The 24,787-nt window shown below is 30.0% G+C and overlaps 2 protein-coding genes across 2 annotated transcripts; one reads left to right on the forward strand and one right to left on the reverse strand.

Moving 5' to 3' along the window:
• Positions 1-4,734: 4,734 nt before the first annotated feature.
• Positions 4,735-6,076, reverse strand: LOC126682431 (ornithine decarboxylase 1B, chloroplastic-like). The gene has a single exon (XM_050378120.2). It carries the CDS (start codon positions 6,046-6,048, stop codon positions 4,819-4,821), a length of 1,230 nt encoding a protein of 409 aa, XP_050234077.1. The 5' UTR covers positions 6,049-6,076; the 3' UTR covers positions 4,735-4,818.
• A 10,853-nt stretch (positions 6,077-16,929) lies between these two features.
• Positions 16,930-22,174, forward strand: LOC126680299 (probable flavin-containing monooxygenase 1). Its single transcript, XM_050375400.1, has 5 exons — positions 16,930-17,464; positions 18,919-19,156; positions 19,891-20,066; positions 21,112-21,470; positions 21,705-22,174. The coding sequence occupies exons 1-5, from the start codon at positions 17,006-17,008 to the stop codon at positions 22,051-22,053; spliced, it is 1,581 nt and encodes a 526-aa protein (XP_050231357.1). The 5' UTR covers positions 16,930-17,005; the 3' UTR covers positions 22,054-22,174.
• Positions 22,175-24,787: the final 2,613 nt, after the last annotated feature.

Raw genomic sequence — 24,787 nt, forward strand, 5'->3', positions numbered from 1 at the left:
ATCTTTATATTGTTAGACATCGATGAACAAAAAGAAGGTAACGAGAGGCATAATTATAACGGGATATGCGAAATCCCTTCCATATCTTCAGAAACGAAGAATTCCCGGTTTTCCACATCTGTTATAGCATCCTCAATCATCATATTAGGGCTAATCACATCACTAGCGTTCTTGCTACTGGAAATCTTAGCAATCTCACTAGTTCTATCCATAGGTCCAGGATCAATATTCATCACTTCCAAACTCTCCATGCAATCTTTCGATGGAGTAACATATCCAGGTGGGATATTAGGATTCTGATTTTCAGAGTTGTAATTAACTGTAACCACTGAATGATGCATGGTGTCAAGGGACGTACTAGCATTTTTCACAACAAACCGGGCTTTAGCCATAGTGATTGGGCTTTCTGGGCTGGTCACGGAATTCTGCTTTTGAAGAAAATGTTGTTGTTGGCTGGGGCCATTTTGGTCTTTCTTTGCATGAGATTCCTTGGCAATAACCTTTTTTGTTTTAGTCCTAGGGTAACTAATAGGGCAATTAGCTTCCTCTAATATCTGCGGGATTTCCTCAACCTCCATATCTTTTTCGGCTCCCTCCATATTTAAAATATCAAATCTGTTAGTAGGGATATTCTTTCCCTGATTAGCAGAAGATCCTTGTCCCTGAAAAGGAATGCCATTATTTCCTGCCAGATTACCTTTTCTCCCCACCATCATCCACGGCCCAAAAGTAGGCTTTCCATTCTTGCTTTCGCCACCAACATTCGCACCTCCTTTTCCGGCAATGGCAGTCACCTCACCCTCCGACGCTATAGCATTCTTGATAATGTGCGGGCAGGAGTCTTTGACATGGCCAAAACGACCACATTCAAAACAAATACGAGGAAGGCACTCGTATTCAACAAATTGAACATTCCCATCCAGTCTGAATTGAGATACTAACGGTTTTTTAAGGTCCAATTCAACTGCTATACGAGCAAACTTACCCCTTTCCGCAGATTCAGTGCAGTAATCGATTTTGATAACTCTACCAATAACCGAACCAATATATTTCAGAACTTTTTTGTTGTAGTAATGAATTGGCATACGCGGTAAACGAACCCACGCATTAATGAACCTGATATTGTCGTTCGAAACATCAAAACTAGGCCCCCATTGCTGGACCGAGAGATAATGGCCAAGGATAACCCACGGACCACCGGTGAGAACCGTTTCCAAATCATAGCCCTTCTTGAATTTCACAAGAAAGTAGTTGTTTTCCAGATCAATAACATCAAAAGCATCTGTAAAATTCCACATCGATTCCAGTCTGTTGCATAGATTCCGATATCCAATCGTTCTTCCTAGAAGCTTAATGACTACCGTAGTATTCCATTGTTTAGCTAGCTCTTCTCTAACTCTCTCAGAGAAAGAGATTTCAGTCATCCCATCCTCTTTGAACACATTCACATCTTCATCCTCCACCTCAAAGTCTTCTGTAAAACCTGCAAGAATCTCCTCCCTTTCCCTATCAGACTGGGTCAGCTTATCCCTGAAGGACATAACTGCTGGAGGAGCCGATCTGCTTTCACCTTCCCTAAATTTTGCCTTCTTAGTTGATCTATCGTCTTCCGCCGGTTCCCGAACTTCCTTCAACAGAGACTCGCCTTCCATTGTTTGATCTCTAATTATTCGAATTATAGTAGCAATAATATGTTTTTTTTTCATTTAAGAATTGTGGAAAGTGCTCAATAAAAGAATCTTTGATTTACTTGAGTATGTTATCGTGCAGTTGTACATGTACTGTTCTTCTTTCCATTCTCAGTTTCCAGAGTGATGTATTAAACACCCTATATCACTGAACTTATCTGTTATTACAGAAAGGGTACTAAACTTCATTTTGTGACAAAAAGGTCACTGAGTTATACCTTTTATTGCAACTGGAGGTCACTACGGCGGATTCGGTCAAATTTTGTTATAAAAAGGTCACTAAACTTATCGTGAATTACAAAAAGGTCACTGAGTTATATTCCTATTTGTAATTCCGGCTTGCCACATAAGCAAAAATGGTGCGTTTTAGTGTCAAAACGGTGCGTTTTATATTAGTGACATCTCGTTGTAACAAAATGTATAGTTTAGTGACTTTTTTGTAACAAAATGAAGTTTAATACCCTTTCTGTAATAACAAGTAAGTTCGGTGACTTACAGTGTTTAATATCCGTTTTGGATGTTTGAATTGTTTTAAGTCTCATTGTCAATATGGGTGTAGCCTAGATGGTTAAGGCGTCTCTAAGTGCATTGAGAGGTTGTGGGTTCGAACCACGCCTCAATAACTAACAACTAACATGAGATTCGAAAGAGTCGATTTCCACCTCTGATAAAAAAAAATTATTTTAAGTCTCATTGACTTGTTGTAATTTTTTTTGTTATTTGTCTTCCACTCTTTTTTGTTAAACTTATTAATAATTTTTTTATCTAAAGAAAATGCTTTTCCTTTTTAATTATATAAAAAAAAGTTAAAAAAATTTAAAATAATAGTACATATTTTTTGAAATATATGAAAACATGTGGTAAGATTATGTTGAAGACTTTTTTAGAGTTCAAAATTATAATATATATAAATTAGGCTTAAATGCACAAAAAATCACCAACTTTCGCGTGTTTTTGGTATTTAACACGAACTTTTAATTTTGGCGTAAAAATACATGAACTATCAAATTTTTGCATATAAGACCAAGCTTGCATTTTTTTTCGAAAAACGATGTCGTTTTAAGGCAAAAATGGCGCCGTTTAAGGGGAGAAACGGTGTTGTTTTATGCCCAAAATGATGTTCGTGTTATTATTGCAAAAATCAGATAGTTCGTGAATTTTTATGCCAAAATTAAAAGTTCGTGTTAAATACCAAAAACACGCGAAAGTTGGTGATTTTTTATGCATTTAAGCCTATAAATTAAGATGAAAGCTTTTCTTTATTCATAAAAAAAAGATATGTATTAAATATAAATATAAATATAAATAGGGGTGAGATTTTCCCACTCCAACACTTTATAATAACCACACGAGTAAATGGTCAATGCCCCCTGAATTTATGACACAGAATCATCTAACTCAATTTATATTTTTTAAGCAACTAACCCAAAAACTCTTCATTTTTAGGTCAAATAACCCATTAATTTATATTTTTATTTCAAAAAATAGATCTATTATAATTATATCGCAACAATTAGAAAAGTATCTAATTACGTTTTTGCATCCCTCACCTCCAATTTGTATTTTACGCGTTATAAAAATATAATTATGGGGTTATTTGATTAAAAAAATGAAGAGTTTTAGGGTTAGTTGCTCAAAAAAATATAAATTGAGTTAGATGACCCCATGTCACAAATTTAGAGGACGCGTTAACCCTTTGTTTATAACCACACTCCAATTGTATTTAATTAGACTAATATACCCTCAGCTACCTTGAAAAATTTCTTTTCATTTTGTTTTTACTATAGCAGTAGAATTTTACTTGCTTACTTAACAATTATGAGCTATATATTTTTTATATTATCATAGTTCTTTATTTTTTTTAATTTATATCTCTAATTCTATTGTGTTCTTATACAATTTATTAAAATTTTATTATTACTTTTAAGCATAAAAAAAATTATGGACAAATTATAAATTTTAAAGCAATTATAAATGTAAGATCAGATATAAATCACAATATAAAGATTGAAATGCTATGCACAAAATTTTAATTTTTCTAATGGTTAATTTATATTTTTATACGATATTATATGAATTAATATATTGCATTTTTATGTTAAATTTTTGTTAGGATTGATTTATGTATCTATAATTATTTGAGATTTATAATTTGTGATTATTTTTAAATTTATCATTTGTCTATAATTATTTATACATATATAAAAACATATTAAATAATTACAGTCGACCCTCTGATAATTAATACACATGGTGGATCAAAATTTTATCAATTATTAGAATTATTAATTTATTAAATTTTATAAAAAAAATTATAAAAAATATTTTAAAGCATCTACATTAATAGACCTAATATTAATATTATATTATAAAAAAACTAATTAAATACACTTTACAATCACTCAATTTAAAAGAATTATTTTATATTCAATTTAAGAAATATCAATTGATATCAAACTAAAAAATAATTATTAAAAAGTTGTATTCATAAAGTAAAATAATTTTTAATATTTTTTATACTAGAGATATTTTACTTATTTTAATTTGTTTATTCAATAACTTCTTTTAAAATTTTTCAAAATAATAAGAAAATCATAATTTGATGGTATTTTAACTTTAACTTTATTAATTAAGGTTAGTATTGCCTCAAATAAATCATCAATTGTTATATTTTTTTTAAAAAATCTCTCTAATAATTAATATTCATGTAGAATATATTTTAAATTTTATTAATTATTAAATAATAGAATTATTAATTATCCGACGTGGAACGAAGTTGGTTCTCTCAATTTTTTATTAATTATTAGAATTATTAATTTATAGAATATTAACTATTAGAGAGTCGACTGTATAGAGTTATGTAATGTTATATATGTAGTTTAAAATGAATACTTTTATAAAAATATTGCCTTGAATTGTCGTAAAAAAATAACAAGAAGTAATTTTTTAAATAAAATTAAAATATAAAAATGAGTTAAAAAAAAACTAATTATTTGAAATCAAAAGTTGATCACTATTAAAAGACATAATCAAAGAGTTAAAGAAATCGTTGAATGTTAAAGACAATTGTAAACACGAAACAAGAATACAATATTATCTGATGCAAAGTTTATTTTAATTCGACTAATAATCATATTACAAGATAAGTGAAGACAACATCTGAACTGAAACCATTGAATTTGGTTGAACAGGCAGTTGAATAGGCACCCATTTTTGGAAACATAAGCCAATCATTTGTCTCCAATTCAGGTAATTCAGTGTCCTCCATAACTTTATCAACAGAATCACACGTAGGTCCGAACAATGTCGACTTGTGCGTCGGCATCCCTTCGCACGTAGGGTTCGAGTAATTTGAAGATAACGCTAGAGCCATGCTCGCGGGAGGTGCAATGCCATAAGCAACGCATAGAAATGATCCGAAAACACCATCATTTAACCAATACTCTCTCATTTCTCCGCGCACACGCTTTCCGATAATGTTGGTTGCTAGAGTGAAAACTGTCTCGGCAAAGTATCTGCCAGGCTCGGATATGACGGTCAGTTTTGGATTATTGGGGAAATAATCCTGCAGGGCGGATTGGATTATTATAGCTGCTTCGTCGAAAAAAGAACCCGCAGTGAACCCACCGCCAATGTTAAGAATAGTCATTGGCGGCAGGCCTAGTTTAGTGGCAGAATCAAATGCGACCTTGGAAGCAGCAATAGCTGAGCGGAACGAATGAGGATTGGTTGATTCGCTTCCGATGTGAAAGGAGATACCTGACACAGTTAACCCGGAATCATGAGCAGCTTTCAGAAGCGGCTCAACTTCTTCTGGAAGAGCGCCGAATTTCGAACCTAATGGCGCCCACTTGGATGCACTATCGGGCGGACCTTTAATGCGGAGCAACAAAGAACATTTTGGATGCAGTTTCGAGATCTTATCGATTTCGTATTTTGAATCAAATGTTGTTAGATTCACGCCAACGTTAGCAGCGTATTTTAGATGCGTTTCAGCTTTGCAAGGATTTGCATAGACTACACGATCAGGTGAGACTCCGAGCGATATAACGGACAGAATCTCGGCCTTACTCGCGCAGTCAAAGTTGCAGCCAAGCGCAGCAAGTGCGGCAAGAAGCGAAGGATCTGAATTGCATTTGACAGCATAAAAAGGTTGAATCATAGGAAGCTGACGAGACCAATTTTCCATAAGTGAAGCAACAGCGGCTAAATCTAGAATATAAAATGGGTCTTTGTTAACTTGGGTATTGAGAATGATAGATTGAACATAATCAATTAAAGAATGGTTAGATAGTATTTTCACAGATTTTCCTTTAATGCCAGGAGCATCAAGAAGAAGCTGCATTTTATTGGTATCCATTTCTGATAGAATAAAACTTCACAAGTTTCGATGCAATTTGTAGAGAAAAACTAATCTTTAAATAATAGCTTAATCATATAAAATTGCTCTTGATTTTTGACTTTTTTTTTTATATATGGCTCAAATTTTCATAACACTTGATGTTAATTCGTTTATAATTTTTCCAGTTTTAATTATAGTAGTAATTTGTTCAAATTAAAAGTGAAAAGAAAATTAAATATCTTATCAAATGGCTTCATATTATTTTAATCTTTTTTTTATCATCAAAAATTCTAAATATGAAGGCATATTTGGACCTTTTTACACTTTAATTTAAACAAATAGTTAGAATTGAAACTGAAAATTGAAAAATATATTTAAAATTGACCATTTTACAAGTTTATCCTAAACAAAATATTCAAAAAAGATTAAAAACATTTGATGATTAAACCTCAAGGAAAATTAAAAATATATCGCGTCATGTCATTCACAAACTAATAATGCGTTATTCATGTAGAATATATTTACTTATAAAAAATTAAAAGGAAATTAAAAAAATTAATGTAAACTCTTATTGATTATTATAAACATGACATGGTATAATAATTGTGTGAGATAAACTCTTTTTAAATAAATGTTCAAATAGCAAAGCAGATTCGGACAACTCAACCATTAACAGCTTAATTCCATTAGCATTAAGGCTAGATAGTAGAATTTAATTTAGAATTGTTAAGAATATAGGCTAATCAATGAAAGATAATATAGGCTAATCAATGAAACATAATTTATAAACAATAAAATTATTATCTTAATAATTGTTCAATTTAATATTCATTAGAAGCTTGATATGAGTATATCATATATTAAGAAAAAAATGTATTTCTCATTAAAATGAAAGAAATACAGAGATGCATTTTATACCACAGCAGAGTAACTAACTCTTGCTGATGTGGTAAGACAATTACAAAAATCAGAAAACACATTTAAAGTGTGTGCTACCAATATAGCTAACAGACTAACAAACTAATAATGAATCTGATACAAGAACATGGGCAGATTCATCAATAGCAGTTATAAGTCTTTCTCAGCTCATTAACTCATCAACTGATACAGCTCAGCAATTCAGAATTTCAGCTCAGGAATCTAGGATAATTATCTTAAACCAATAGCAGCAGCATGATTAAGAACAGATTGTTGAATTGCATTACCTGCAAAAGAAGGCATCTGTTCTTTTACACCCCCACAAGCTGGAGCATACAAATCTTGGAGGCCCAGTTTGGAAATAGCTTGAGAGAACATAGCATGGGCCAAAACCTTAGTAAAACCATCAGCTTATTGACCAGCAGAAGCAACATGCAGTAGATGCACTATGTTCTTTAATAACATGGTAATCAATCTCAATATGTTTGGTGCATTTATGAAACACAGGATTGTGGACAAGGTGAAGAGCAGATTGACTGTCACAAAAGATCAAAGCTGCCTGAGAGTAACGCTGACATAGATCTTTAAGCAAATACAAAAGCCATCGCAGTTCACAGTTAGAGTTGCTAAAGCTCTATATTCTGCTTCTGAAGAGGATCTGGACACAGTTTTTTGCTTTTTGGACTTCCATGAGATCAAGGATGCTCCAAGGATGACACAATAACCAGAGAATGATTTTCTAGTATCCATACATTATGCCCAATCTGAGTTAGTAAAACCTTGTAATTGGAGAGAAGATTTTGCAGATAAAAAGATGCCTTTTCTTGGGGAAAATTTGATGTATCTTAAGACTCTATATACTGCCTTGAGATGAATATCAGTAGGGCAATCCATGAACTGAGATAATTGCTGACTGGAAAATTGGATATCTGGTCTTGTTGTGCATAGATATAACAGTTTCCACACTAATTGTTTGTAATGATGGATATCAGAAATAGGCACACCATCAGACTTAGCGAGTTTTATGGAATTTATCATAGTGGTAGGAACAAGTTTAGAATTAATGAAACCAGTGTCCTTAAGGAGATCAAGATCATATTCGCGTGAACAAAGTTTTATGCCATATTTAGATCTTGCCACTTCCAACCCTATGAAGTACTTGAGGGGCCCAAGGTCTTTAATCTTGAAAAGATCATGAAGATAGTCTTTGACAATAGAGATTATAGAAGAATAATGCTTGGACAATATAACATCATCAATATAGACAAGAAGTGCTATGAATGAACCATTATTGTGCTTAACGAACATAGAAGGATTAGAGACATCAGCAATAAAACCTTTTGTAATGAGAGCATCAATGAGTTTAGTGTGCCATTGCCTGATAGTTTGTTTCAAGCCATAAAGAGACTTGTGAAGTCTACAGACCTTGTTATCAGGATTATGAAAGCCAGAAGGATTAGTCATATAAACTTTCTCAAGAAGATCACCATGTAAAAAGGAATTATTGATGTCTAATTGGTATAGGTGCCAATTATTTATTGCAGCAACTGCAAGAAGAGTTCTGATGGTGGACATCTTAGCAACATGACTAAAAGTGTCATTGTAATCTAATCATGGCTGTTGTGTACAACCCTTAGCAACAAGTCTTGCCTTGTATCTTTTAATAGTACCATCATACTTGTATTTAACATTGAATACCCATTTACATCCAATTGGTTGCTTATCAGATGGAAGAGATGAGAGAGTCCAAGTTTTATTATCTGTAAGTGCTTGAAGTTCTGCACTCAGCGCAATTCGCCAGTGTTGGCTTTTAATTACTTTATGATATGTTGATGGCTCTTTGAGATCAGTAAGACAAGCAGAGAACACTTTATGATCAATGGTAGGCAGATTTTCATAAGCATGAACATTTGAGATAGAATAAGGAGAGGTAATGAGGTTGGATGAATGAGAAGGTAAGTCACATTGATAGTCTTTTAAGTTGGTTGGCATTTTTTTAGCAAAAAAAAGTTGGTTGGCATTTTTATTGTTCTGGTACTTGTTCTAAGAATAGGGGAATCAACAAGGTGAAAAATTGTGGTTGGTAAGGGTTGAGTTTGAGAAGAGCTTGGTGAATTCCAAGGACTAGTTGGAGGTGAAATAGAAGGAGATGGTGAAATAATAGGTTGTGGATCAAAGATAGGATCAATTGTTTGAGAGAATGAATGAGCATTAGGAATAATATAATTTGCATAACTATTAACAATATTTTTGAGCAAAGGAAAGCAATTCTCATGACATATAACATTTTTAGAGACAAAAATACGGTTAGTTACTAGGTTATAAAGTTTGTACCCTTTTATATTTGTTGACAGTCCAATGGGGAATTGCCCAAGGGAGGGAGTGTGCGATCGCACACTCCAATGTCCATTCACACATTCCCATGCAAATAGAATAGTATGCGCTCACACACTCCTGTGCACGAACGCACACTTGAGTCAGACTTACGACCAGAATGGACAAAAATAGCCCTGAATTAGTTCCGAAGCCGCAAATCACGAGGACACTTCTGGATGTTCACCATAGCTTGACCTAATGTCAGAATTGAAGACGGAAGCCGTATAAATACTAGCGTTAAACATTGTACAAGAGTTCGCTTAGTTTTGTATTAGCTTAAACTCTAGATTAATATAGCTTTTCATCTTTTCGTTCTTGGATCGATTTATTTCTGCATTATTACTTCAATTATTGTTAGATTACATTCGGACAAGGTACGATTAATCATAATTTCATATTCATTATTATTTTAATCTCATAATGAATTCCTTTTATATTTTCTTAAGTTTATCTATTGTTGCATAGGTAAGCCCTTCGTTGGGGATTATTGATTTGATTTATGCCTGTTTAAACAAATTGGATTATGGATTTTTGTTCTTGCTAGGTTTTAATTATTTTTCTTAATGTTTAGTCTAATCTGATCACTTAACCTATGCCATTTATTTTAGTTTTAGCTCGAGAGAATAAAATTGAAATAGAATAACATAATTAAGAACGTAGGAGTTACTAGCGCGAGAGTGAATTAACGAGTGCATGTTCATAGGATTTACTTGATAAATATTGAATTATTTAGTAATTAGGTTAATCATTGTGCGAGAGTGAATAATTAAGCTATTATCAGTTAGTTTTATGCTTTTGCCTGCAATTGCTTGAGAGACGACTAGTCCGAATTTTAGTAGAACAATTCAATCCATAACCCGAATCAAATAAACAACATAATGAAGATTAATAATCCCTGCTATTCCCATATTTGTTAAACACCGTTTTAATTACAGTTTTAGTTTATTTAATTTACAATAGTTTAATCTTGCCTTTTAATTTATTCAAACAACCAAAAATATCCTTTCAACTATCCAAATCACGTCTCCTAACTGGTTGTCTTTAGTAGTTTTCCCTGTGGTTACGATATCCGGATTTCATAGTTTGTATCACTTGCCGATTACGTACGTTTGCGTATTTTTATCAACATAGATTCATCAATGGTAGTTATCAGTCTTTCTCAGCTCATTAACTCATCAATTGATACAACTCAGCAATTCAGAATTCCAGCTCAGCAATCCAGGACAATTATCTTGAACCAATAGCAGCAGCATGATTAAATACAGGTTGCTGAATTGTATTACTTGAAGAAGGAGGAATCTATACTTTTATCATAGGTCATACCCTTTTGTTGTAACATTGATACCGATGTTGAATCTTATGTACCAATTGTCGTGACCGGTTCATGACCGGATTGGTATGCGCAGCGGAATCGAAACTATTGGTAGGTATTTAATTATGGATTTGATCAACAAATAATAATATAGAAAAATAATAAATAACACATTACGTGGTTCTGCTTTAAAGCGTACATCCACGGGCGAAAGATTCGAGCCATCCACTAATCATCAAAAGGTGTACAAAATTGGTGGAGAATCACCAAATAGAGAGCATCTCTAGTAAATATGCCCTTAGAAGAAAAACCCACAAAGTGTTTCTCTCTCTACAAGAAGTACCCAAAAGGGTAAGAATTAACTTATATTCCTCACATCACACACACCCCCTTTTCCCCTTATTCACATCAATGTCTACATTGTGTGTTCGGTTTTTGGTGTCTTCTAAAAGGTGAATAAGGTAGTGTATATATAGTGAGTAAATATATGGCATTAGGAGTATTAATCCTAGTTGGATTTATACTTCCTAATTAGCCAATGATAACAAAGTTATCCTTCTCCCAAACACTTCATTAATAGAGTCCTAATACAAATAGGAATTAGAATTCTAGGCATATTCCAACAATCTCCACCTTGACTTGAATTCTCCAATAAACTGTGATTACTGTTGTGCTCCACCTTCTCCATTTAAGTCCAAACTGAACTTATTCCAAAATAGGTTCTTTGAGGAGGACCATACAAGCTTCAAGAACGTCTAGAACTTGCTGAAACCAAAATGACTGAAGATTTACTATCTTCGGGTGTATCAATCAAAATTTCACGAAACTTCGAATTTTGTTGGTCTTAAAACTGATACCAGAAACAAACGTCATTAGTAGCCTATAATGATTAAATCAAAAAACAAATGTTGAGGTCGTAGCATATCCCTTAATCTTCATAAGTCGACCAACCCAATGAGCATACATTACAAGTGCAGCATTCAATCTCACTTCATCGCCAAATAACCCATAAAACTCGTAGTTTTATATATTGAGATACCAGACATGTGCATATAGAAATCATGTTGAACATTCATTATTGCTCTAACCGTCTCATTATGCATCTTGCCCTTGACTGAACCAATATCCCAAAATTCTGCATGTATTGACCGTTACCCATAACTACACTCCACTATCAACTCAGTTGTAGACGGAAAACCAATCGAAATTGGCACATATGTGATATGAACAAACCGAATCTGCATAAATTTCGGATAAAAAACAATTATGCTGCAATTTTAAGCGTAGACTGGTTCTCTAACCTGAGTCGCCTGTAACCGCTAGCATTCAGTTCTCATCTAATTATCTCCAAACAAATTGACTTATGAGTGATCTAAAAGTGACGCCGTTCCAAATTACAAATATTGTAATCCGTCTTGTGTCTAAGATTGCTACTTATTCAAAACAAAATCTCTTTTGCAATGTCATGATTTTATCAAAATCTGACTATGTCCAAACGAACTCTTCATTCAATAAACTCTTAAAAGCAATTTTAGATTCAAATCACTAATAGAATTTCATGAGAGTATAAAGAGATTACCCCAATCATTCATCTTACAAAGGCTCTATAAAATCCTCAAATAGTTGTGTGTTTAGAAAAATCATACCTTTCTTCTTTGTAGTTCAAAGTAGCATATTGATCTCCATCACAAAAATCTCCTTAAAAATTTTAATACCCAACAATTGGTATCGGAGCTAATTTGGTTTTCAGATTTAATTTTGAATTATGGTTATTATGGCAAAGTATTATTGGCTCCGATACCAATTGTTGTAACATTGACTGATGTTGAATCTTATGTACCAATTGTCGTGACCGGTTCGTGACCGGATTGGTATGCGCAGCGGAATCGAAACCATTGGTAGGTATTTAATTATGGATTTGATCAACAAATAACAATATAGCAAAATAATAAATAACACAAGAGATTTACGTGGTTCTGCTTTAAAGCGTACATCCACGGGCGAAAGATTCGAGCCATCCACTAATCATCAAAAGGAGTACAAAATTGGTGGAGAATCACCAAATAGAGAACATCTCTAGTAAATATGCCCTTAGAAGAAAAACCCACAAAGTGTTTCTCTCTCTACAAGAAGTACCCAAAAGGGTAAGAATTAATTTATATTCCTCACATCACACACACCCCCTTTTCCCCTTATTCACATCAATGTCTACATTGTGTGTTCGTTTTTTGGTGTCTTCTAAAAGGTGAATAAGGTAGTGTATATATAGTGAGTAAATATATGGCATTAGGAGTATTAATCCTAATTGGATTTATACTTCCTAATTAGCCAATGATAACAAAGTTATCCTTCTCCCAAACACTTTATTAATAGAGTCCTAATACAAATAGGAATTAGAATTCTAGGCATATTCCAACACCTTTTGAATGTCACTTTCATTCTCACGCATATTAAAAATATATATCAAATATTTAAAAATTCATTAAATATTAAAAATATATATTATGTATACCTTTCTTTTATGTCTTCAAAATACAATATAAAAAAATAAATTATTAGGTTCATTAATACAAAAATTCATCCTAAGATTCATGTATTTTATCACTTTGTTTTAGAAAATTCCTACTCCAGAAAACTTATCTTTTCGATCCATATACTTGCCAAGTTTCAACTTGCCTTTTTGTGTGGCGTGAATGAATAAATGTGCCAACAAGTATATAAATTGGAAATATGACATTTTTGATACATGTTGGTGAAAACCGCAAATATATGGTATCGCCTCAAGTTGTAAATAGATTATGACATCTGGATTGTCGAACCCACGAGAACAATATAAGTTAATAAGAATCATTTCAATTAAAATTTTCATTCGTTTAGTAAATAGTTTGAGAAGCGTTTGTAACCAAAATGAACAAATAATCCAAATCAAAGTTACTAGCAATAAACAAATAAAACGTAACAATTAACTAGAAATTGGCAAACAAATATAAAAACAGAGATATCAAATTGATTCATATTGTTCTAATTTGTCTTTTTCCCATCAAGAATTCTAAATATGGAGGTATATATGAATTTTTTTTAGCACTTCAATTTAAAAAGATAGTTATAATTGAAATTAAAAATTAAAATAATAGACGAAATTGATAATATAAAAAGTTTATATTATAAACAAAAAAATTAAAAAAAATTCAATAATTATACTTTAAATAAGGAAAATTATACAACACAACTTTTGCGCCATTTTATTCGTATAACAAAACAACAATGCGTTACCATATGAAATATTTAATGACAAAAAATTAAGTAATAATTGCGTGGGATAAATTCTTCTCAAATAAATATACAAAAAGAAAATCAGAACCATTCACAGCTACTATTAAGAATAAGCTAATCAATAAAACATACTATATAAACAAGAAATTTTTTTTTTTTGATAATTGTTCAATTAAATATTTATTAGAATCTTGATCTAGAAGTAAATCACTACCTACTATGCCATATCATTTTGAAAGTCACTTTTATTTTCACACATATTAAAAATATATATTTTTATACCCCTCTTTTATAGCTTGAAAATACAACATAGAAAATTATATCATTAATTTTATTAATGGAAAAACTCATCCTAAGATCCATATATTTCATCACCTTTATTTAGGAAACTCCTACTTCGAAAAGCATCAACAGTTTTACAGTATAAGAGCCAAATTTCAATTTTCATGCCTTTTTTTGTGTAAAGTAGATGAACAAATTTGCCAAAATATATGTAAACTGGAAAGATATGATTTTCGGTATAAGGGTTTGAAAATTCGAACTTTGATAAGTATAGAATTTGAAAAGATAAGTTTTCCGTAGTAGGAATATTTTAAGCAAAAGTTGTAAAGTATAAGAGTCTAGAGATGGATTTAGCAAGTGTGTTGAGTAACAAATAAAATAGAAAAAAATAATAGTCAATATTGAATGAAACAAATATATTCTTTTACAAGATAATATAAACTGTATTTTTGATAGAAATCGTCATATTTAATTATTGGGCTATAGTTATTAAATATTTCAACCTTTTATGTTTTTTCGATTCATGTACATTCCAGAAAACGCAGAACTATATACTCCCAACCTTTTATTTTGTGGCAATATATATAATCTAAGTGTTTTGTACGATAGTATTTTGGTCATTCGTACAGCCAAACACGATATTATTTTTATGGAATTAAAATACATAAAACCCACAGACTATGAGATGAAAATTTGAAAAGATTGGGATGTGATGAGGCGCTTTTTAAATTGCGCTTAAATAGAAAAACAAAAGCTAAAAATAATAATTTTTAGTAACAATAGCTCTTAACTGTTTTAATAGAACTTTATTTTTCTTCAAGTGCAATTATTTTTATATTTCTTATTCAGAATGTAACGTGTACAATAGAGCAGTACAATAACTTAAGAACTTAGATCCATGACAAAAGGATTTATAAAGTCAGAACTAGCAAGTATTGGATGTGTCATTATATATAATATCTTGTGATATTAATGAGTGAATGCAATTTTTCAACTCTGACAACTCATTCCAAGCATACAGATATAATAATACATTATGATATTGTGGGAAACGTAGTTGCAATTTCATTAGATATAATATGTTATGATATTATGAATGACTGCAATTTTTCATCTCTGACAAAGTATACAAACATAATAATATCTTATGATATTGTGAGAAACATAGCTGCAATATTTCTTAACTCTGTATTGTCTGTATTAATAGAGTTGTTTATTTTCGTACTATCATAAAATTTACAAAAATAAAATTAATAATAATAAATTTTAATATTTATTTTATTTTTCAATTTTATTTTTATTTTGTGTAGTCACTAATTTTTATTTTTATTTACATATTTCGATAGATAACAATAAATAAAAGTTTATTTTGAATTTTAAAAAAAATAATATAAAGTAATTAATTAACTTTAAAATTGTTACACATTAAAAATGTGAAAGAGTTTTGAAATAAAAAAAAGGCTTAATATATTATTTAACCCCTAAATTTTACCACTTTGTTACATCCTCTAAGCTAATTTTTTGTTCCATTGAACCTCTTAACTAATTTCTTTGTTCTATTCTAACCTCTAAACTTTACCATTTTATTCCTTGTGACCTCTGAACTAATTTCGTATTCCACTAGACGTTTTAACTATTTTTTGTTCTATTTAAACCTCAAACTATACTATTTGTTCTATTTAACCCCTTAACTATTCTTTTTGCCTATTGCACATTTTAATTTTTAGTTTTTACTCGTTTAACCTCCTAAAAAATACAACTATTTAATAAATTAATTTATATACAATTACATATGATTTTTTTTTTAAATGAATTTATAATAATATTATTGTAAATTGTTGACGACAGTATAAATTAGAAATAAAAGGGTAGAAATAAATAAAAAATATTTAAAGTTGATCAAATAATTAAATGATATTACTTCTTGAAAATGCAAATATTTTTTTATATTTAAATAATGATAGAAGGAGTTTGTCTCTTATGGTTAACGATATTTATAAAATACATAAATTTATTATACTTTGAGAATATTAAATGAATGTTTAATTGTTTAAAAAAATATAAATTTTAGTGTGTTTTGTAAATTTAACTCAAATTTTTAATTTTAGAAATTTTAAGATACCAACTTTTAATTTTTTACAATTTCAAAATTTTCAAATCAATTACGAATCTTTTAAGTTTGTGTTTAAATTATAAAACACGCTAAAATTCATGATTTTTAAAGTTATTAATCCTTAAATAGATTTTTAAATAATATATAAATTACATCGCTCTTTATTTTAATTGTAAGAAACATATTCATATATTTTTTAAAATTAATACACTGTGTGAGAAGTTAAATGGGTAAAAAAAATAGTTTATATGTTCATTGGAAAAAACACTTAGTTAAGGGGTTGAATAGAACAAATAGTTTAGTTTGAGGGATTAAATAGAACAAAAAAATAGTTAAGAGGTTCAATGGAACAAAAAATTAGTTTATAGGTCGCATGGAATAAAGTGGTAAAGTTTAGGTGTTAAATAGAACAAAAAAAATAGTTAAGAGGTTCAATGGAACAAAAAAATAGTTTAGAATTTACATGGAATAAAATGGTAAAGTATAGGGGTTAAATAAGGTATTAAGCCAAAAAAAAAAAACGTTTCTTGCACAATTTACTGCTTGTTTATTATTGTTTTTAACAATCTTTTGAAAATCTTTATATTATATACTGATTGTACAACTGCAAAAAAATGAAAAAAAAATAAAGAAATTCTTTCAGATCCTACAGTAAAAAAAAGAGATATAAATGTATAAATGAAAAATGATAATTAGAGCTAATGGCTCATAAAGAAGCTAAAAAAATGGAGAAACAAATAGCAATCATAGGAGCAGGAATTAGTGGGCTTGCTGCATGCAAATATTCACTCTCAAAGGGATTCAAACCCATTGTTTTTGAATCCAGAAGTGGAATTGGAGGCGTTTGGGGTAAAACTATTAAGACTTGTCGTCTTCAAACTCCTAAACAAGACTACCAATTCTCAGATTTTCCATGGCCAGATTCAGTTCAAGAGTTTCCTACCCAACAGCAAGTCATGGATTATCTTCACTCTTATGCCCGCCATTTTGATTTGCTTAAGCATATTAGGTTTAACACCAAAGTTATCAGCGTTGACTATGAAGGTCACTCAGAAGAAGAAATGAAATCTTGGAGTTTATGGGGGGGCAATGGGGAGGCCTTTAGCTCTAAGGGGAAATGGAATGTTCAATTTCAACATAACCAAACTCTTTTGACTCAGGTATGTGTATGCATTTCAGTTTAGTTTTTCAATCTTTGATTGATTTAATAAGAATGCAAATGATGTATTTTGAATTGTAATTCATTAGCTATATTGTTTGAAAAATTTACCGGTTCAACCAGTTCGAGCGGAAATCAATGTCTGATATGATCCAGCTTTAAAAATAAAAAATTTGACCAAAATTTAAAAATTTGATAATTTTAATTTTTATTGGTCTGACCAAAATTTAAATAGATAAACCAATAAAATTATTCTATATTATAACATTTCAAAAATTAACAAAAAACGTAAAGTAAAAAATATTTTAACAAATAAAACAAATCTATTTTTTTAACACGAATCTTAAAAATCAAATTATTTTAACCTGCATCAGTTTGGTTAAATAAAAAATATTCTGTTTTCGGTGGGCGTAAGAAATTTAGTTAAGTTAACTGTAAACCGAACTTATCAGTTCTATTTGATTTGAAAAATAAAAATTCTTTAAAATTCAGTTCAATGTAATTCTATAAAAATTGGAAAATTTTGGTTCGTTTTGGTTTTGGAAAAAATAAAAATGATTTTTTAATTTTTTTCGGCTCTATATTATAAAAAGATTACTTTTTTTTAGTTCTGTTCGATTTGGACATAAAAAAGTTTAGTTTAGTTTTAATATCAATCCAACCAAGATAACCAAGGCAAACGCTAACCGAACTTACCGATTTGATTGAAAAATTTGATCCTTAAATTTTTTGGTTCAATTTGATTTAACAAATAAATAAAAAACTTCTGCTTAGTTAGATTTTACAAAAACAAAATCTGCTATTTTTCAGTTTGCAATATTATAAAATAATTTTTTTTTTGGTTCGGTTTAATTTTGGATATAACCAAACCATTACAATTTGCTTTGAAAAAAATTATTCTTTATGAAGAAATATTTTTGGTTTGATTCGATTTGAATCGAAAAAATTAATTTTTTTAATTCAATTCAATTGGGTTTAATATATTAAAAAAAATTATTTCACGGTTCATTTTGATTTTGGACATATATTAATTTTTGTTAAATTCTAATGGAAACGAAACAAAAAAAAACGAAAACTGATAGTAGATGATTATTAAATTTAAAGGGCGACGAAGAAAAAGAAATTGGAAGTATTGTAAAAAAAATATGATTTTTTAGTTGAGTTCGTTCTAGACTGAAAATTGAATTTCTTTAAAATAATTATATTTTAAAATATACCATCAAACGCTACTCAGATTCATTTTGATGGATCTAAACATTACTTAATTAGAAATAACTGGTATAGAATAACTAATTGGACATTTTAGAATTATCCTAAAAAAAGTCTTACCATCTATGATAACAACTCTAAAACAATTGCGATGTTGTACCTCTTTGGCGCATTTCATAACCACTTGGAGAGCATTAATCTCAATGGTTAAATTAGCCTTATTATATAACTTGTAGCTTAAAACAGGTATGCCGAGTGGAGTTTGTGATGCTGTGCACAGGGTGTGCAAGTGATGTTCCAAATATCCCGGAATTTCCTCCCGGAAAGGGCCCGGAAGTATTTAACGGCAAGGTGATACACTCCATGGATTTCTATGCCATGGATCATCAACTTGCTTCCAACTTCGTAAAAGGGAAGCGAGTAGCTGTCGTCGGCTTCCAGAAATCTGCATTAGACATTGCGATGGAGTGCGCCACACAAAATGGTAATTTCATTAGGTTATGCTTGTGCCTTGATAAAATAGGCTTAATCACCAAAAAAAACCCCACCTTTTAGCCCCTTTTCAAATGCACCCCGACGTTGCAATTTTGTCAGTTGCACCCAAATTCGCACTTTTGGTTTTCAATTCCACCCTCAAGTACTAAATTGATCTCTTTTTCATTTGAAAAAAGTTAAAATAAGTCATCCATTTTTAACTTTTTATGTGGAAAAGAGTTCAAACGAGTACTTTATAAGGGTTTTTATGAATTTTTCCCGAGTAAAAAAAGTTCAATTTGATTTTGAGGGTGGAATTGAAATCCAAAGGTGCGAATTAAGGTGCAACTGACAAAATTGTAACGTCAGGGTGCAACTGAAAAGGGGCTAAAAGGTGAGGATTTTTTTTGGTGATTAAGCCGATAAAATAAGTGTTGATTCAATTTTTATGCGAGCAAAGGATCATGACTCGAGGTTAAATGACGAATTTTCAGCTATTTTGATCAATTAAGGATAATATTTTTAATTTTTAGGTCTATTAAGGTAAAATATGAACAAGTTGATGGATCAGAATGATCTAGGATGGTTTAGTTTGCCCATATAATTGACCTAAAAATAGACGACTTAAAAATAAAGACTATTGTTTTTCCGTTCTTCCGGTAAAAAAAAAAGAGTTATTTGATTCCAAATTATAAATTCAGACTCCGAAATGACCATTTACTCGTTTTTTTTTTTAAACTGCAGGAATTAAAAATCCATGTAAACTTCTGTATAAGAAAGCACATTGGCACATTTCTGATGAATTTCCATGGGGAGTACCTATAACATTTCTTTACCTTAATCGTTTCTCGGAGCTTCTCGTTCATAAGCCTGGTGAAAGTTTTCTTCTCAGTCTCCTCGCAACAATTCTTTCTCCTTTGGTACATAAAGTTTGTTAATTTTTACAAATTTATTTTTGATTTCCTTAATAACCCAGCCTAAGCTATGAAGCACGGAGATATAATGTAAAAACGGAAATGGCGAAACTATTTAAAAAAATATATATAGTTATGTTGCACATAAGTTTTTTCAGTCTTATGTTTCAACTTTTTATTTCCGCATTTTTAAAATGACTTTTAAAATCATATAACTCTATTTAAAAATTTGTTGTTTTACCGCTTCCATTTTCTCGTTTCTGTGATATATATAACTTTGTATTTAGAGCTCCAAAATTTAAAGAAAAAACTACAAAACTATCAAAAAAATTCAAATATGTTGGAAGTTTAAGGATTTAATTTTCCCTAAAAACCGCAAACCTTTTCAACTTTTATGCTTTTATTTTGGCTTAATCACCAAAAACATCCTCACCTTTTAGTCCCTTTTCAGTTGCACCCTGACGTTGCAATTTTGTCAGTTGCACCCTAATTCGCACCTTTGAGTTTCAATTCCACCCTCAAAATTAAATTGGACTTTTTTCACTCGGGAAAAATTCATAAAAACCCTTATAAAGTACTTGTTTGAACTCTTTTTCACATAAAAAGTTAAAAATGAATGACTTATTTTAACTTTTTTCAAATGAAAAAGAGATCAATTTAGTACTTGAGGGTGGAATTGAAAACCAAAGGTGCGAATTAGGGTGCATCTGACAAAATTGCAACGTCAGGGTGCATTTGAAAAGAGGCTAAAAGGTGGGGTTTTTTTTGGTGATTAAGCCTTTTATTTTTACCTACAAAAAATCAATTCCTAAATAATTATCAAATACTTCAAGTATATATCTGAAAACTTTTGGGTAAAAAGCGAAAACTTGGAGCGTACAAAAATGAAAAAAGAAATTCAATAATATTTTCGCAAATTTTGACCGATTTTATGTCAATTTTGTAATTTTCCCAATTTTAAAAATATTTTCAATAATTAATTCAAAATGTCAATAGAAAGAAACAATAACTTAGGAGTTGATTTAGTAATGAAAAGTTATAAATTTTACAGAGATGGGCAACTGCTAAATTTGTTGAAAGCCACATCAAGCACAAGCATGGTTTGGCAAAATACGGAATGGTACCCAAACATGGTTTTTATGAACAAATCAGTTCTTGTTTACTCACAACATTACCTGATAATTTTTATGATAAAGTTGAAGAAGGAAGCATCATTCTCACAAAAGCTCCCAAATTTAGCTTTTACAAAAACGGTATTATGATAGATGGTCAGGACCAACCTCTAGAAACTGACATAGTCATATTAGCTACAGGATTTAATGGTCACCAAAAGCTCAGAAACATTTTTAAGTCCAAATTCTTTCAAGAATGCATAATTGGATCCCCTGATACAACACTTCCCCTTTACAGGTTAGTATTTTCTTTCCTTTTTGTATTTGAAAGGTAATTTATAGAAATTGTGTCGAACAAAATGCGGTGATTTTTAGTGCTATAATATCAAAATTTAAGGGTTTTATTAAACAAATAAAAAAAATTAACTACTATGGAAAAGAGAAGAAAGTTGAGAGTCTGCAAATTATAACCTTTTATTTGGCAAAACATGTCAGGGATATTTAATAATACACTCTAAACTCTGATGCTCAGGGAATGTATTAATCCGCGGATTCCGCAACTAGCGGTAATTGGATATTCAGAAAGTCTGTCAAACATGTTTACTTCGGACATAAAATGCAGATGGCTATCAGAGCTTCTTGATCGGAGATTCAAGATTCCGAGCATAGACGAAATGGAAAAAAATGTGGAAAATTGGAATAAATTCAAAAAGAGATATGCAGGATCATACTATAAGAAATCGTGTATCGGAAGCATTCATATCTGGTACAATGATCAACTTTGCAAAGATATGGGATGGAACCCAAAGAGAAAAAAAGGAATCTTTGCTGAACTATTTGAACCTTATGGACCTCAAGATTACGTTTCACCTTTAAATTAATTAGTTTTCATGAACTTTAATTCTTGTATATGTTATTTGTTTTTTGTGGTGTTGCAGATTCCAGGTTTGTGGAATATGTTTTCATTGCCTGCATTTAGTCCATCAATACATTTTGTATTAATTTAATTTAGTAAATTAAAAAAAAAGTGAATGATTTAGTTCAATTTGGAGAAATATTTTGCAAACGTTTTTTCACGACAATTATATAAAATCCTCAATTTAAATCTATTTTCATATATTAACGTTTTTATAATAGAAAACGTTAATATATGAAAATAGATTTAAATTGAGGATTTTATATAATTGTCGTGTTAACCGTTTTATAACTTTTTATAATTCGGTAGCTGTTTTATATATAAGCTATAGCTCTGTAATTGCAAAAATAGTTAACCTTTATTAAATTGATGGATCATCTATGTCACAAGTATTTTTTTAAGATTGTATTTGTCAATTTGGTCAAAGATATGAATATATAAAAAAAAATTGACAAAAATTAATAACTACTTAAACATTTTAATAAAATTGGATAAAAAAATATTATGATATGAATATTCAAATATACATTGTCGCAGCATACACATTAGTATTTTGTAACAGAAAATTGTGGTGTTTTGAATTAATTAAAATTGAAAGTTTGAGTTTTTTGAATTAATATAACTGACATGTTCATATTAAATTACAAAAATACGCTAAAGTTTAACTTTTTTGGCAAATAACCTAAAATAAATATTACATTAGTTTTTGAACCGAACACAAATCATTATTTGACTTTGCAAATACCCGAGTCATTTTAATTTTTTTTTTTATAGGAAGTTTAGGTATTTAACTAAAAAAAATTAGTTGTATTTTTTATCTTAACACAGAAAAGTTGAAGAAAATATCTAACTTTTTTCCTAAATTTATGTCTTTACTCTCAATATGTAAACTAATTATGATTTTACTCTATTACCGTATAAGTATCATAAAAATTATCATATCAGTACCATAATCTTTTTGTAAAATTATTTTATGTACTTTATTTACTACTAGATTTCTGCTATTTAGCGAGGGATTTTTTCGTGGCTAAATGGGCATAATTCGTCGCTAAATGCTTTTAGCGACGGATTGCCGCCAAATTCAGTATGTCGGTAAATTCTTCGTTGCTAAACAATTTAGTGACGAAAAAATAATTAGCGACAAATGTTTTAAAAAGCAAATAAAATTAGAGATAGATTTTTTTAAAATATTAGAGATTGATTTTAGCGAGGATTGCAATCTATCGCTAAGATTTTTAAATAAAGTGTTATTAGAAAAAGGTTAATTTATTTTTTTAATTAAATCATAAAATGAATTATCATTTAATTTATCGTCCACCGTCATCCACCCATCCACGATAGACCATCCACCGTCACCTACCCGCGATTCTTGCAAGCTTCCCAGTAGGTCACCCATCTTACTATTGCTCCCACCCAAAACTCTTTGACACTGAAGTTCACCCACGCATAACTCCATTTTAAGCTACTCAGATTATTTTTATATATATTTAAATATAATTAAAAAAACAAATATTTGCTCCCGCATTATTTTTTTATAATAATTATTTTTGTAAAAAAATTATTTCAACATAATAATTAATTTTTGTTGAAGAATTACTTTCTAATAATTATTTAAAATAATTAGTTTTTTTTAAATAAATAACTAATTTTAATTTATTTTTTTAAACAACTATTAGTTTTAAATAATTTTTTTAATTAATTAGTTTTTAACGATAGATTTTTAAATCCATCTCAAAATCCGTCGATAAAACAAATTTTGGCGTAGCGATTAATTTTGAATCCGTCACTAAAATCTATTACTAAATTTGTGTTTTCTAGTAGTGATCATACCAAGAAAATTAAAGAGCTGTCTGATAACATTCATATTATGGCTAGCTGCTGATTTGGTTCTGTTGACTGAAGAGGAAAAAACTGAAATTGTTTATGGAAGGTGGAAAAAAAAGAGTTAAGTCTCTTCAAAATTCAGAAGTCTAGAATTATTTGGACTTTGAAGGGGGATAGAAATATGAAGTTTTTTCACAACATACATCCACTCATTTCAGAAACAATCAAATCTAATCCATACTAACTCATAATTCATTAGTTATAATTACGATTATCTTCTATTATTTTCTAAGCCGTGACAGTAAGAGTAATTTGGAGTACGTAATTGGGTTATAATTGATATAAATTAGATTTGTATAGCATTAATAATCCATATTTACTATCATTATTGATTTATATTATTAATACTGTTTTTATTAGTTTAATTAAAAAATTAAAAATATCAATTATTTGATTGCTCAAATAATAGATTAGTTAATTGTTTGGTACTAAATACAACCTTCATGGGATCTATACTCTACTCGTCATTATATTACCTATATATATAATATTGTATACTTGCAATTTCGTGCATCAACTTTGAGATTTTACTTAATTTGATGCGGAAATTGACATATGATATAAATAGGAGTTTTCTACAACTTATTAGAGATTCGATCATTTTTTGTTTAGACTACAAACTCTAGAATAGATTATTTTTAGTTTTAGATTAATTTAGACTAGAATTTCAACAAAACGATTGGAGCGAGGAACGAAAACGCCTACATTAATTGAGAGTTTTTTTTATTTGTTATCTTCTTACCATAATCTCCTCTATTAGTTGTGGTTTTGATTTTATGTTTATGGGCAGCTAAACTCTCAATCGAGGATTAACT

Source organism: Mercurialis annua, linkage group LG5, assembly GCF_937616625.2.
Source record: "Mercurialis annua linkage group LG5, ddMerAnnu1.2, whole genome shotgun sequence".
NCBI lineage: Eukaryota > Viridiplantae > Streptophyta > Magnoliopsida > Malpighiales > Euphorbiaceae > Mercurialis > Mercurialis annua.

What these genes read in the sequence shown, in the direction of transcription:
- LOC126682431 (XM_050378120.2), bottom strand. Translation starts at nt 6,048, where the DNA reads ATGGATACCAATAAAATGCAGCTTCTTCTTGATGCTCCTGGCATTAAA.
- LOC126680299 (XM_050375400.1), top strand. Translation starts at nt 17,006, where the DNA reads ATGGCTCATAAAGAAGCTAAAAAAATGGAGAAACAAATAGCAATCATA. An exon ending in CAACAATTCTTTCTCCTTTG is followed by an intron (nt 20,067 to 21,111) that starts GTACATAAAGTT and finishes TAAATTTTACAG; the next exon opens with AGATGGGCAACTGCTAAATT. An exon ending in ACAACACTTCCCCTTTACAG is followed by an intron (nt 21,471 to 21,704) that starts GTTAGTATTTTC and finishes TCTGATGCTCAG; the next exon opens with GGAATGTATTAATCCGCGGA.